General features: G+C 37.9%; 1 protein-coding gene across 5 annotated transcripts in view; it reads right to left on the bottom strand.

Moving 5' to 3' along the window:
- Nucleotides 1-14,839, bottom strand: part of HACD2 (3-hydroxyacyl-CoA dehydratase 2) — a 97,383-nt gene that overhangs the window by 40,552 nt on the left and 41,992 nt on the right. For 4 of the 5 annotated variants that reach the window (XR_006696005.2, XM_005547963.4, XM_074033288.1 and 1 more), the window contains exon 4: nt 344-432. Coding sequence is in view for 4 of the 5 variants with exons in the window: in XM_005547963.4 (XP_005548020.1) it covers nt 344-432 (89 nt within the window). In the remaining variant the exon portion in view is untranslated. Of the gene's footprint in view, nt 1-343; nt 433-11,535; nt 11,649-14,839 lie in introns of those variants that run through there. The other variant, XM_074033289.1, reaches the window with a different exon arrangement.

The following is a 14,839-nucleotide window of genomic DNA, read 5'->3' as shown; positions in this document are numbered from 1 at the left end:
AATGCAGATGCCCAGAGTTTAGTGTGCTAGATACGAACAAGATATCAGAAAAATATAACTGAGTTTCAGACCACATCCACACCATCTGAACCTCCATGAGAACTCGGATTATAGGACTTCACCATTTAATCAGTCTTCTCTTTAACAACACTGCATATCTGGGGTATGTTTTCCACTATTAACCCAGTTCCTACAGTCAATGTGAGCTTTATCTCAGCTATATTGATATGACCTGGAACTCTGACCTGGAACTCCTTAGCCATAACAAACATGTGAATCAGAAAAGCTGACTAGTGTTTGTTAGTGTTGACATTATTTTATTTTAGTCTATATAAACACTTACCTCTTTGACACTATGTGTTACTGCCCATATTAGAAAAACTCTTGACATCACCTGGAAAGAAGTCAGGACAACAGAAGATGGAACAATTCCTGAAAGAAATTTTAGGATGGACAAATAAATGTATTGTACTAAGTTTCAATATATAATACATTTTCTAAAACATTACAATTTAAATGTTTAGAGCCAAAATGATCTTGAATAACTGAAAGGTGTGTCTATATTGCTATACAGACTAAGTTTTCAATGTAGTCAGTATTAAAACAAAGTTTTCTCCCTAAAAATAATAATATTTTTAATGGTATTACAAAACCATGGGATCCAGGTGCCTTTCTTAACCCTCTCAGAAACCACTGACCAAGTACAGTATTTTTTACACTTACTGTATAGACGGAGAAAGCAAAAGCACTACCTAATCTTTAAAATAAGACTCATTTTGCAATATGGGTTTCAAAACAAATAGGCAACAAAGGATGAGAAATCAATCCTATTCATGTCTAATGAGTGCTGGAAGCTCATGGACATCAGACTTGATACACTATCTAATGGTTAAGTTAGGTAGCTTTTATATATTTTGCCAACAAGCATAACAATATAAAAGACTATTTTTTAAATATTTTTTAATTTTTAAAATCACCTTGTTCATTACAAGCCCTGGCACAACTATCCTCCCAATGTCCTCGAGTTATAACACTGGAGTCACCTTTGATTATTTTATTTATTTGTTTTTTGAGACAGAGTCTCACTCTGTCACCCAGACTGGTGTGCAGTGGTGTAATCTCAGCTCACTGCAACCTCCACCTCCCAGGTTCAAGGGATTCTTGTGCCTCAGTCTCCCAAGAAGCCAGGACTACGGGAACATGCCACCATGGCTGGCTAAGTTTTTTTATTTTTGGTAGAAATAGGGTTTCACCATGTTGGCTGGGCTGGTCTTGAACTCCTGACCTCAGGTGATCCACCCGCTTCAGCCTCCCAAAGTGCTGGGATTACAGGTGTGAGCCACTGCTCCTCACCATGGTAGCGTACACCTCTAGTCCTATATCTAGGGAGGCTAAGGCAAGAGGATTGCTTGAGTTTGGGAGGTTGAGGCTTGCAGTGAGCTGTGATCGTGCCACTGCAATCCAGCCTGGGTGACAGAACGAGGTCCTGTCTCAAAATAAATAAATGAGTAAAAGTAAATAAATACGCAAATAAATGTATAAATGAATTACAAAACCTGGTTATATAATTGTGTAATACAGCTAACAAAGCTAATCAGTAAGTCAAACATTTAGTGAATATATTTAGCCAGATCACACTTAGATGGGACAATATGCAGCTGTGGATTTCCTCTAGAAACCAATCTTTAAAAAAAAAAAAAAAAAATATATATATATATATATATATATATAGAAGATCGAAAGCTCATACACTGCAAAACAAGGCTTATGTTTTAAGCTATTCTTGTAAAATAATGTTTAATGGCAGAATTGTACTCTTCCATATTTCTATTATAACAGACCTATTCTGAAAATTAGATTTGGCTTATTAACATGTTAAGTTTCATTTTGCTGGGAGAGGGGGATTAATGAGGTTGAAGCAATAACTACCTAGGCACCTGTAAGGAAAGCACCCATATAGAGGGAGCCTTTGATTTCTTTGATTTCAAACAACAATAAAAAAAAAAAAGTAAAAATAAAAGAACTGAGAATTAAAGGATTTCTTTTTTTTTTTTAAAAAAAGAGACCAGGTCACCCAGGTTGGAGTACATGACGCCATCATATCTCTTACTGCAGCCTCACACTCCTGGGCTCAGGCCATCCTCTCGCCTCAGCGTCCCAACTAGCTGGGACCACAGGTGCGCCATCATGCCCAGGTAATTTTTTAAAGGTTTTGTAGAGACAAGGTCTTGCTATGTTGCCCAGGCTGGTTTTGAACACCTAGGCTCACACAATTCTCCTGCCTTGGCCTCCCAGAATGCTAAGATTACAGGCATGAGCCACCATGCCCAGCCAAGAGTAACTTTTTGTTTGTTTATTTTTAAATAGAGTTTCGCTCCTGTTGCCCAGGCTGGAGTGCAATGGTGCGATTTTAGCTCATTGCAATCTCTGCCTCCCGGGTTCAAGTGATTCTCCTACCTCAGCCTCCCGAGTAGCTGGGATTATAGGCACGCACCACCACGCCCAGCTCATTTTTGTGTTTTTAGCAGAGACGGGGTTTCACCATGTTGGCCAGGATGGTCTCGATCTCTTAACCTCGTGATCCGCCCACCTCAGCCTCCCAAAGTGCTGGGATTACAGGTGCTAAGAGTAACTTTAAACAAATGGAACTAGAAGGTCTAGGGGCAAAAACTGCAATTCAGCTGAACATAGGTTTATTAATTATTCCCTCTCTACTATAAATCACCCTTCTCTAGGGAATATAAATTTGTATTTGTCTCCCTTTCAAAAATGCCATACATAAATTAACAGTGTTTTTCTTTTCTTTTTTTCTTTTTTTATGAGACAGTCTCGTTCTGTTGCCCAGGCTGGAGTGCAGTGGCATGACCTTGGCTCACTGCAACCTCTGCCTCCCAGGTTTAAGCAATTCTTGTGCCTCAGCCTCCTAAGTAGCAGGGATTACAGGCATGTACCACCATGCGTGGCTAACTTTTGTATTTTTGTTAGAGGTGGAGTTTCACTATATTGGCCAGGCTGGTCTTGAACTACTGACCTCAGGTCATCCATCCGCCTCGGCCTCCCAAAGTGCTGGGATTACAGGTGTGAGTGAGCCACACCTGGCCAAGAGTGTTTTTCTTAAGAATGCTTTAGTATCCACACACACACACAAAATATTTATTATTTAGTGTATTTCTCACCAGCCTTCTAAGTATATTTTAAAACAGTTTAACTTCTACTGTTTATATTGTCTTTTGCTTTTCTCATTTAACATTTTAAGAATTTTCTATCTTCTCTTCTTCAAAAGATTTTAGCTTAAATCATGATATTCCTTTGAGTGAACATGTTTGTTTATTCTCCTTCTGTGGGACATTTAAATTGCCTCGAATTTCTTGATACTATAAATGAAGTAATGAAGCATTACAAATAACACTCAAAATTTGAGGCTTAGACCTTTTTAAAAAAAGGATTATTTCCTTGGGACATTTTCCCAGAAGTAGAAGTACTAGGTCAAATGGCATGAATGTTTTTAAGGCTCTTGAAATATATTGCGAAATTGCTTTCCAAGAAGTTTATTATCAATTTATACTTCTACCAGCAATATACAAAAGTGCCTATCTTAGCATGCCCTTGGCAGAAAATTCAAATCTTAATACGTAATGAACGAAAAGCTGATCATACTTTCTAATTGACGTAGACATCAAGATGTTTCTGGTCTTGCCTGCAGGTGCTCCTACCATCTCTATCCAGTGAACTCGCCTACTTAGACACCTTAATTTCCCCCAAATCATGTCATTCAGACCAACTCTCACTTAGTTTCTCTGTAGCATAGACAACTACTTCAACCAGTCACCCAGCAAACAGCAGTTCAGGCCCTCATGTGACAGCACAATCTCAAAATGCCTGCTCTAACGGACCAGTCAAAAGGCCAAGAGCTCTATCCTTAAAATTAAGCTAAAGAACAGAAGGCCACATAGACGGGCCATTATTATCTTAGCTCTGAATAGAAATGGCATCACCAGCTTGGGCTTATCATTATTATCAGGTGAATTTCATAAGAAAATGTCAAAAAAAGGCTGGGTGTAATGGCTCACGCCTGTAATCCCAGCACTTTGGGGGCCTGAGGTGGGCGGATCACCTGAGGTCCGGGGTTTGAGACCAACCTGGCCAACATGGTGAAACTCCGTCTCTACTAAAAATACAAAAATTAGCAGGGCGTGATGGCAGGCGCCTATAATCCCAGCTACTTCAGAGGCTGAGGAAGGAGATCTCTTGAACCCGGGAGGCGGAGTTTGCAGTGAGCCAAAAATGCACCACTGCACTCCAGCCTGGGTGACAGAGTAAGACTCCGTCTCAAAAAAAAAAAAATCACTGTCAAAAAGTATTAATATTATCTTATTTGCCATAGGAATAGTATACAGTATAATGTCTGCCCTATCACTCAAACCTCTCATACAGGTAGGAAATTTGTTTTAGAGCTCAATGTTAAGATTGCTCCTTTCCAATAAGAATTATATAACTCAGTCACCCTCTTTAACTTGGTAGCCAGAAACTTTCATGCCAGATTTGAAGCATACTATAGTGCGATATTTTGTGTATGAGCTACCACAAATCCTTGTAGAATGTGGAATATAGACAAGACAGACTAGATTCTCTCTTTTTTTTTTTATTAGACAGGGTCTCACTCTGTTGCCCAGACTAGAGTACAGTGGCACAATCATAGTTCACTATGGCCTCAACCTTCTGGGCTCAAGCAATTCTCCTGCCTCAGACTCCCAAGTAGCTGGGACTACAGGCATGTGCTACCACGCCCAGCTAATTTTTGTATTTTTAGCAGAGACAGGGTTTCACCATGATGCCCAGGCTGGACTCGAACTCCTAAGCTCAAGAGATCAGCCCGCCTCAGCATCCCAAAGTGCTGGGATTACAGGCATGTGCCTGGCAGATAGATCCTCCTTCTTTCTGGCACTTCTTGCAGTCAATCCCACTGTTTTTTGCATTTATATGCCATTACTTCTTATTTGAACACAATGGCATAGCATGTTAAAACCCAAATACAGACATTTTTGTTGTTGGCTATTTAAATTAGTTGTTTACAGATGACAGAGAGATTCTGGAATCTTACTAGTAAACTCTCAATGGACTAAAATTCATTCAAAAAAGATGTACCAGACATCTACTATTTGTTAATACTTGTGGAGTGCCTACTCTGTGCCAGGTACTGCTCTCCACACTGGGGATGCAAAGGGAAGACAGTGTCCCTGGTGAGCTCACACTCCCAGGCTATGACTGATATGTTTTAGCATAGTTCTCAAAAATAAGACTTTTTCCTGAAGGTGATGAGGGGTGACCAAACATTTGTAAACAGGAGGATGGCATGATTACATCTTGGTTTCAGAAAGGTATCTCTGTCAGCAGTGCAAATCTTTGGCAAGTCAAGGTTGTAACTTGAGAAACAGTTATGGGAATTTATGTTGAAAGGGCAATGAAATTTTGAAGCAAAAACACTGGCAGATAAAAGAAACATAGCAGTGTGTGTGTGTGTATGTGTGGGTGTGTGTGTATGTGTGGGTGTGTGTGTGTTAAGCAAAAGCTGTATAAAGGGGATCTGGCAATTGGTTGCTTGCTTCGTGTGTGTGTGTGTGTGTGTGTGTGTGTGTGTGTGTGTGTGTGTTAAGCAAAAGCTGTATAAAGGGGATCTGGCAATTGGTTGCTTGCTTCCCCAGAATGAGGGTGCTCTGAGGACTCCCCAAACCACTGAGCCCTGCAAAGTTGGGCAGCACTAGAAATCCTCCCTGCCTGGTGCAACCTTCAGATGGGGCAGGTTAGTGAAGTTGGGAGACTGGCTATACCTGACAAAGACCAGGTTGACAGTTGAGCACAGTCATGCACCACACAATGGCATTCCGGATAACAATGTACTGCATATATGATGATGGTCCCATAAGATTATAATAGAGCTGAAAAATTTCTGTTGCCTAGTAATGTCCATTGTTAACATTATAACGCAACTCTTTACTCCTATGTTTCTGATGGTGCTGGTATAAACAAATCTATTGTGCTGCTAGTCATATAAAAATATAGCACATTATATAAAAATAATCATATAAAATATAGCACAGTACATTACATACAGTACATAATACTTGATAATGATAATAAGCAACTAACTGGTTTATATATTTACTATACTATAATTTTTATTGTTACTTTAGAGTACAATCCTACTTACTTAAAAAAAAAAGTTAAGTGTAAAACAGATTTTGGTAGGTCCTTCAGGAGGTATTCCAGAAGAAGGCATTGTTACAGGAGATGGCAGCTCCATGTGTGTTATTGCCCCTGAAGACCTTCTAGTGGGACAGGATGTGGAGGCGGAAGACAGTGATAGTGATGATCCTGACCCTATGTACACGTAGGCTTGTGTGTGTGTGTGTCTTAGTTTTTAACAAAAAAGTTTTAAAGAGCAAAAAAACAAATTAAAAATAGGAAAAAGCTTATAGAATAAGGATGTAAAGTATTTCTGTAGAGCTATACAATGTGTTGTGTTTTAAGCTAAGAGTTTTACAAAAAGCAAAAAAGTTAAAAAATTAAGCTTATAAAGTAAGAAGGTTACAATAAGCTAAGGTTAATTTATTATTGAAGAAAGAAAAATATTTTTTATAAATTTAGTAGCCTAAGTGTACAGGGTTCATAAAGTCTACAGTAGAGCACAGCAATGTCCTGGCCTTCACATTTCCTCACTACTCAATGATTCATCCAGAGCAACTTCCAGTCCTACAAGCTCCATTCATGGTAAGTGCCATTTTAAATCTTGTATACCATACTTTTACTGTGCCTTTTCTATGTGTAGATACACAAATACCACAGTGCTCCAACTGCCGTACAGTCCAGTAACCTGCTGTAGAGGCTTATAGCCTAGAAGCAACAAGGTAGACCATATGGCCTAGGTGTGTAGTAGGCTAACATGGCAACAAGAGAAATTAGATCACAGAATCTCCCTAACCAAATACAAAATATACTGAATCAAAAGTAGTAACATTAAATCACAACAACAGCAACAACAACAAAAATTACCAGCAGCAACCAAAAAGGAATAGGTACAACTTAATGCCATGTATTTTAAAACATGTTAGTCAGGAAAAGAAAGATTATGGCACAGTCTCTTCCCCCAAAAGTAATATTGGTGAATCAACAAAATCCTGAATGTTCATTAATGAGCCATATTTGGAGAGAAATACAAATTTCTGGCTAGAGTGTGACAGAACTGGAGGCTGAACAGCAATGGCGAAGTGGGGGAAGTGACTAACTAGGAGCCACCTCATCCATGCTGAGCCTTCTAGGCCCCACACTGAGTTGGAGACTGATACAAAATTCTCTATGGAAACCAGGGACACTTCCTTCAGGGTTGAGGAATCCTACAACAGGGCAATTAAATCTCAGAACAGAAAGCAGTGCCCACATATTTAATACATAGCTCATTCATGTTGCTTAAGATTCAAGAAGTATAAAAAGATACACAGAGAAAATTCTCCCTCCCAATCCCGTCACTGCCCAGGTCCCTTTTCCACAGGTCACCGATTATTAATTCCTTGTCTAGCATTCAGAGATAAAGTATATAAATCAAATATGTAGGTGAATGTATAAAGACATATTTATATACATTCTTTTTTCAATTTTTTGTAGAAACGAAGCATTTTATACACGTTCTTCTATACCCTGCTTTTCTTCCTTTAAAATCTATCCTGAAGATCTTCCTATATCAATATGTAAATTTTAATGACTGAGGCTTTATAATGCTTTCATAACCATACACTCTCCTAACCTGTACCCCCATGTCCTCAAGGTGTAGAAAAATGTGTAAAACAGAAAAACTTAAATCCTTAAATTGTAGCTCAGAGGGGAAAACAACTGAATCTGAAATGCAGGGAGGAAGAATTTGGTAATACCTCTGTCAGAGCAAATAAAATTGCTGGACAGAACTGCTAACACTTCAGCAAGATGAAGAGACATGGCAACAACACAAAAGGAATACAAGAAAACAAGGAAACAAAAGGAAACTGCCCATTGCATCCAGGGGGAAAGTCAAAGATTAAGGCAACTGGAAGATATTATGGAAAACAAAGACAAACCAACATAAGGATAATTGTTATCCCCAATGTCGGGGACGTAACATGGAACAGAAACCTGAAATGAAAAAACTAAATCTGCACTGAAAGAACACACAGTTGTTCCACATAACAACTGATAGTGAATGACTAAAACTGAGAAATTGCTTGGTTACAAAAAAAATACTTCAGAGATCCAGACCAAAAAAATTACCTACAAAGTAGTAAAAACTCAGCCTGAGTTTAGACTTCTCCACAGCAACATCCAAAGTAAGAAGGCAATGAAGCAACACTATAAAGGTCTGAGGCAAAGAGAGTATGTTCGAGGATATCATACCCACCCAAGAGGTCATTTCAGTATTACAATAAGGCAAAAAGTGGACATCACCAAATGTGAAAGAACTTCACATACAATGTTTATGTGACCTTGAGAAACACAAGCTGTCAGAAACTCAGCCAAATGAAATAAATCAAAATAAAGAACTCAGGAATGGAGAAGTCATAATAAAAATGCCCATGGTGGGCACTAAATCCATTCAAATATAATATTAAGACCAAACAATTATGGTAATTATGGTCATAGACTATATTATAAATGCTATGAACAATAAATTAGTAACAATTTAAAAATAGGAGAGAGGGAAGAGATACTAATTTCCTTAATAGAATTAAGAGGTATTGCCTAAATATCCTTAATAGAGTTAAGAGATGTTATGTAAAATGAAAATATAGGTAAACACAATTGGAATCCAGAATTTTCATAACTTTTTTCTTAGACAGATATTTTAGTAAATAGTGTTGCCCAGCATGGCAATCCCGGCGCTTTGGGAAGCTGATGTGAGACAATCACTTGAGTCCAGATGTTTGAGACCAGCCTGGATAACATAGTGAGACTCCACATCTACAAAAACTTTTTTTAAAAAATAGCCGGGCGTGGTGGCGTGTGTCAGTAATCCCAGCTACTCAGGTTGAGGTGGGAGGAACGCTTGAACTCAGGAGTCTGAGGCTGCATTGAGCTATGATGGCACCATCTGCACTCCAGCCTGGATGACAGAGCGAGACCCTGCCTCAAAACAACAAATACACACACACACACACACACACACACACACACAGAGTAAAAAAAAGTTTTATAATTTATTTTTGATGAACAACGTTTTTAATAAAAAATGTCTTTTTCATGATAGTATAAGCTATGTCTGTCTACCTACTGTTTCTTTCTCATATTAATATATATGTGAAGAGAATGCTCTCTGGAATGACATTTAACTAGTACTAATGAAGATTAGCTCTACTGATAGAATTTAGAATAATTTTAAACTCCACTTTGTACTTTTCCACATTGCCTAAACTTTTAAAGAACACAAATTAAATTTTCAAAATTAAAAAAAAACATTATTCTTAACAATAAATTAAACTTCTGGCACTAGCGAAAAGATAATTCTAAAAGTGAACCACTTCTAATCTTAAACAGGAATTTTCTTACTTTCTGCTAGAGTACAAGCTAATCTCAGGGTAACAGAAAATATTTCTGACCAAAATAGAGGATGGGATATAAAACAGGAGCTGGAGCAGATTCAAACACCATGGGACTCAGGGGAAAAGGATGGCTAGTGTTTTCAGAGGACTGACAGAGGGCAATTCTCTTTTCTTTTTTCCCAGCACATAGAAAACTGGCCATGTCTCTTGGGGTTGCAGCTCCCGACCACCCCCAGAAAGCAATATTCAATACATTTCACATAACATTTAGGTTACTGGGTTCTGACAAAAGAAATTTGTCTTAGACTGAAGCCAATAGCAAAACTATGGTATTTATAAGTTCTGTGGATTTACCTGAAGTTGGCATTTCTGAAATATGTACAAAACTTTAAAAGGGCATTATACTTCCTTTGTGCTAAAAGGATAGTGTTACTACATATATTCATGCTTAATTGTAATGAAACAGAAATGAATATTAAAGGAGAAACATAAGAAATCAAGTATATTGATACTTCATGTGTCATCATTGGTAAGAAGTGTGGGGCTAGACTGAAATCTTTTCCATTTAAGTGACAAAACTAAGTACAGAGTGCTTCTTGAACTAGGGCATGCATACCCAAAAGATGTTAATAGTGGTGTCCAATCCAGTGACATCCTACTAGTGGTCAACTTACTCAAACTCAGCTATATGAACTCAACCAAAACAAAATGAATGGAAAAATAACTTAGTGTGGACAACTGCACTCAGCATTTTACGATGTGAATATGTGCACCAGAATGAATGGTGGTCTTAGCTCCCTGGCCTCTCAGCATGATGATTGTGATGTTACTGTTCTTTACACTACCTTTGGATAATGTAGTTTCAATACAACATAGTTCCTTAATGAGAGCCAATTATATCATATGGCATTCAAATGAAGGAAGAATGAACACTTTCAACTGGAGAATAAAGCAGCTGTGCTAGACTTACTAGGAGCCGATACTAAGTTGCACTGTGATGTATGAGTAATTTAAATTTAAGGAATTTTTTCATAGGAATTTTACCCCTACATAAGCAATTCTACTTCAGAAGATATACCCATTGGATATATATCATTATATCTTCATGGAATATTGATTTTCCCTGAAAACTTTGGGGAAATCCATTTTTACATTAAACAGATAAAAGGGGACCCAAAGGTGTTTCATTTATGGCACGCTACCTTGCCTTTACTCTCAAAACCTTCTGGGGTGAAACTATATTCCCCATTGGTATTTAGAAAACTTGGGAAGAAAAGCTGAAAGAGCACTATAATACATAATAAAAAACACATATGGGGCCGGGCTCAGTGGTTCACACCTGTAATCCCAGCACTTTGGGAGGCCGAGGCAGGCAGATCACTTGAGGTCAGGAGTTTCAGACAAGCCTGGCCAACATGGTGAAACCCCGTTTCCACTAAAAATACAAAAATTAGCTGGGCATGGTGGTGTGTGCCTATAGTCCAAGTTACTCAGGAGGCTGGGGCACAAGAATCACCTGAACCCAGGAGGACAAGGTTGCAGTGAGCCAAGATCGCGCCACTGCACTCCAGCCTGGGTGACAGAGCGAGACTCGGTCTCAAAGAAAAACAAAATTAAAAAAAGTATGGTAGAAGTTAGGCTCAGGGAAAATAATGGTAGAAACAATAACTTAAAATCATGAGAGAAATTAATACCTAAACTAATGCAGAGAGGGCCTGTGCACTTGTTCAAGGTGGACCACAAACTTGGTTCTGAACTCCTTTACAACCAATACAATGAGAGAAAATAATCCAGTTGTACAATTCATAGTGCCCATGAAAGAAATAAAACCTGGGCTGGAGGCGGTGGCTCACGCCTGTAATCCCAACACTTCAGGAGGATCACTTGAGTTCAGGAGTTCGAGACCAGCCTGGGCAACATGGCGAGACCTTGTCTCTACTTAAAAAAAAAAAAAAAAGACAGGCATAATGGTGCATACCTGTAATCCCAGCTACTCAGGAGGCTGAGATGGGAGGATCACTGAGCCGAGTCTGAGGCTACAGTGAGCCATGATTATGCCACTGCACTCCAGCCTGGGGGACAGAGACCCTGTCGAAGAAAAGAAAGGAAAAAAATCCCGGTGCTTGTTTTTTTTGAGCCGTGTTCCTATATATTAATGAATTTGCTGTACTGTCTTCTAGTTCACTAGATGTTCTGTATTCATTTTCTCTTCTATTTCCTCCATTTCAGATGGCCAACTGTCCATATACCCACACTAGCATCTTATCCACTTATTGAGGTTCTTACAGTTAAAAAATAATAAATTGGTTTCAAGAGAGGGCCCAGAGACCTCTTAAGGGAATGACTTTTTTTGAAAGCTTTCTCAAACATTCAGAGTCTCCTCACTTGCTTATTTACTTTTGAGGTCTCCACTCTGAAAGTCTAACCTCAGAATGAGAGCAAAATATAGACATTAAATAAATGACACTTATTTCCTTTCTGAAGATAACTTAAAAGGGTGTCACATTTTGAAAAAGATGAAAATGTGAAGGTAACAGACATCATTCTCCGAGAGGACACAGTGAGTCAATTATAAGTCAATCAAATCTCTGTATTACAGTTAGCATTCCAATAGTAAATTCCCATCCTATTATTTTTATTGTTTATAGAATACCAGGTGTTTTAGACCAGATTAATTGCAGCCTCGAAATATGAATGGTTCATATGTATTTCACCAGCAAGACCACATCATAGACAGTTTTTAATTTTTTTTTAATTAGTCAAACTGTCAGGGCCAAACAAAACTGAACTTTTAAAAAACAGTTGAACTATTATATATATCATCAATTTTTGCTAACTTATACTAATAATCCTTAAGTACCTTGAATGCTGGATTAAAAAAAAACACTTTACTAGTATTTCTATTACTGTTTCAACATACTCAATACAAAATTGATATTGTATAATTCAATACAAAATTAGTATTTCAAATACTGTTTCAATATAGTTTTGAAATTGTTTTTATGCAAAGCTTTTCAAAAAGCTAAACCCAGCAGGGCACAATGGCTCATGTCTGTAATCCCAGCACTTTGGGAGGCTGAGATGGGTGGATCACCTGAGGTTAGGAGTTTGAGACCAGCCTGGCCAACATGATGAAACCCCATCTCTGCTAAAAATACAAAAATTAGCCAGGTGTGGAGGTATGCACCTGTAATCCCAGCTACTCAGGAGGCTGAGGCAGGAGAATCGCTTGAGCCCGAGAGGCAGATGTTGCAGTGAGCCAAGATTGCGCCACTGCACTCCAGCCTGGGCGACAAAGTGAGACTCTGTTGGGAAAAAAAAAAAAAAAAAGCTAAACCCAATCCAATAGCCACTTTGTTGAAATAACACAAGATCTAATAAACAACAAGGTTGAGAGAGTAAGTCATAAGTCATTCTCTCTTGACTCTACTAAACCAGCGATCACAGGATTTCACTTAAGCAAACCAAGAAATATACTCCTATTGGTAATGCTCCTTCTTCAGAGTTCTAACATACTGTGTGGGCAGGGAAAGAAGACTGGAGATAATATTTAACTGTACTAGAAGGTTGTGAAAAAAAGGTATCCATGAGAAAGATTCTCTATGTAAGAGAGCAAGGAACTGCTGGGGTTATTTAAATATGGTGCTTTTTTACTAAGAAAATGTTGGCTGTCAGAGTTGGAAAGGATCCAAGCGATCAAGTTCAATTCAACACGTGATAGATGTGAGGTTGGGAGAAGGTAAAGTGACTTGCCAAGCTTACATAGATAGTTCAATACAACAAATGGGTATTTACGTTTAACATTTGGTGGTCACTCCCTAAGAAGGTAAATTAATGGTCTTTATATGAATAGGACAAAATCAAATATTTGCAACTGATGTTTGAAATGTTCACAATGTAAAATGCTTGCAACCAATCTGACAACAGATTAACATTTAAAGTATACAAAGAATACAAATTGTTTTTATCTTAAAAAACATCAAGATGCTAATAGGCAAATGAGCAAAGGACATAGACACTACCCATAAAAATGGCCAGAATAAACAAACATATGGAATTACATTCAACTCCGCAATTAGGAATAAAGCAAATCAAAGAAACTATTACATTTTACTATGAGTAACTTAGTAAATATTGAAAAAGAATCATAATACCCAAATGCTGGTATTATGCTGAAACCACCATACTCACATTTTGCAAATGGGCACAATCCTTTGGGAATTGAAACTGGTAACATTATTTAAGAGTTAAAAGAATATTCATATGTTTTGAATTAGTCATTACACATAAAGATGGATGCTAAAGGCATAAACCAAAGACTAAAACATCTATCTATCAACAGAGATGCTAAGGCCATAAGCCAAAGACTAAAGAATGTATATATCGACACAGACATTGGTTGAAAAATTACTTCTAATATTTTAAAAATGAGAACAAACTGTTCTTCACCAAGAGAGACATGATGATACACCTCATTATTAGGTATTTTGCAGTAATTTAGAAGTATTAGTGAATACAAGATGAGCCAAACCATTCTGTCATACCAGAAAGCAGAAAATTATTAAAGATCACTGGGGTCCTTTCAAAAAAGACTCAGAAGAGAATCTGAAGATGCTCCAACTGGCCAAGAATGGGCTAATGTGAGCATCAGAAAGAATCGTTAAAATGGATGGAATCACATCAAATATGTTAAAATCTATGAGATTATGACGACAAAATAATAAAATGAAAACCTTCACTGTCCCTTTGACCCACTCTGATTCTTGTTGTTTGGGGGGAGGGTGTGTGTATGTGTCAGTATTAGTGCCTGCCTGAGTTGGGAATATTACATTCCAGGTTCTGTATGAACAGAGGGCTCTATAAAGCAACAGGACACCAGCCCTCTGTTTTAAATTACAGACCAATGTAAAACGAATTTAAACTGGATTTTCCCGCCTCAAAATGGAAACAGCTATTTTCTTTTAGAGTTAATGAAGTATTGGTAGCTGAAACCAATTTGACAACCAACGGATGAGAGATATTGCTGTCTGATTTCAAACTAAACCCTGAACTTTTTTTTTGAAAAAATAATAAAACACATTTTACATGGAAAAAGAAACCCTACACACTTTCAGCGGTCTTCTTTAGAGGATTCTGGGAAACCAACACATTATCCCGAAAACTGGTAAATCAAGGGAAAGAATCAAAGTAAAAAAAAAAAAAAAAAAAAAAAAAAAAAAGAATATTACTATATCACAGGAAATGAGGACAAACTGTTACCTCTGGGGAAGGGCACTGGA

Source organism: Macaca fascicularis, chromosome 2 (genome assembly GCF_037993035.2).
Source record: "Macaca fascicularis isolate 582-1 chromosome 2, T2T-MFA8v1.1".
NCBI lineage: Eukaryota > Metazoa > Chordata > Mammalia > Primates > Cercopithecidae > Macaca > Macaca fascicularis.
Note: the sequence above shows the minus strand (reverse complement) of the source record. Positions and strands in the feature narration are given on the sequence as shown.